The 1,375-nt window shown below is 34.8% G+C and overlaps 1 protein-coding gene across 4 annotated transcripts in view; it reads right to left on the bottom strand.

The window, feature by feature from the left end:
* Positions 1-297: 297 nt before the first annotated feature.
* LOC106785633 (histamine H2 receptor-like) overlaps positions 298-1,375 on the bottom strand; it is a 24,541-nt gene continuing 23,463 nt past the window's right edge. For all 4 annotated transcript variants that reach the window (XM_014746273.1, XM_014746266.1, XM_014746281.1 and 1 more), the window contains exon 5: positions 298-1,313. In XM_014746273.1, coding sequence (XP_014601759.1) covers positions 653-1,313 — 661 coding nt within the window. In that variant the 3' untranslated portion in view covers positions 298-652. The remainder of the gene's footprint in view (positions 1,314-1,375) is intronic.

Raw genomic sequence — 1,375 nt, 5'->3', positions numbered from 1 at the left:
AGTCGATACCAGACGTGAGAATGAGAGAGTGAGAGAGTGAAAGAGAGAGAGAGAGAGGATAGGAGAAACAAATGCTCGATTTAGCTTACTGCATAAGTAAGGGTGCTGTGTGTGTATATATATATATACACCACCACCACCACCGATCAAAAGTTTGGATCTGTGTTGAATAAAATTGATAATTTCTTATCGTAACACAGATGTGTAAATAATCTATCAAGATATTATATTATAAATAGAATAAAGTGCTCTATTAATTGTGTAAAAATAAATAATATAAAAATAAAACTTAAAAAGAAATATACAATATCATAAAAACAATTTTGATTTTTCAACGAAAGATTATTATAATAATATTTACGATATATAAGGGGAAAATCTGATGATGAATTTTGATGACGGTTAGAGAGTCATTTGGTAAATAGAAAAAAGAAAAGGAAGGAATGTGATTTAAAATATGATAAATAATACTCACAGATATGTGTTGCAAGCGTTGTGTTATAAGTAATTTTAGTAATATCAATGCAGTAAACGTAGCCAAACTTTTACAACGGGTAATTTTATGTTTATATGGAAGGTTTAATGGGAAAAAGAAGGGAGTGGACGTAAAATAGTAGGAGGAGGAAATAACTAACGTTAATAGGAAGCCGTTTTAGAGCTCGTAGACTTCACGTCCGTTGGGTCTGTTGACTGTGGGTCTACAGGAAGCCGGACTTGCATAAGAATGGATGATGTGAACCCTTAAACGCACGTCGCTAGAATTTCTCCCAGTGTCGGCGCGCGTTCTTCTAGAAAAGTTCACGGTCGTTTTGCAGCAACAATAATGAAATAATTTAACGTACGCGCTACGAAAATGTCGATTGGCAACGCAATATAATAAATTATTAAAACAGGGTTTGGAAAATGCTAACCAAGCTAGGCCGTATAAAACGTGTGCACTCATTGGTCGAAATGAATTCATGCATACGGCCGTGCCAAAGGGTAACCAAAATATTATAAACATCAGACAACTATAGATATTTGCTTTAGTTAATTCGTAATCCCATGAAAATGTAATCGGTGGTTTGTAGGATCCCCTTGTTGCTCGTCTAACGCATAATATTAGTATCGCATAAAGTAATGTAGTAGTTACTGCTGGTAAACCTACTAATATCGTTACACCGATTAATTGTTTCATCGTAATACCGTCAAATTTTCTTAAACAAAAGTCTGGTCCGTCTTCTATATATGATTGAAGGCTCACAGCTATCACCGCGATTACCCAAATGCCGATCAATGTGCCTGTCACTCGGCTCGTTGTTAAAATGTTGTACCTGCGGAACCCCCGGTAGTATAAATATTCATAACTTATTTATTTCTTCCTTTTATATATATA

This window comes from Polistes canadensis, unplaced genomic scaffold (assembly GCF_001313835.1).
Source record: "Polistes canadensis isolate GaletaPanama2010 unplaced genomic scaffold, ASM131383v1 scaffold_2, whole genome shotgun sequence".
Lineage (NCBI taxonomy): Eukaryota > Metazoa > Arthropoda > Insecta > Hymenoptera > Vespidae > Polistes > Polistes canadensis.
This window is presented reverse-complemented; position numbering and strand designations above follow the sequence as displayed.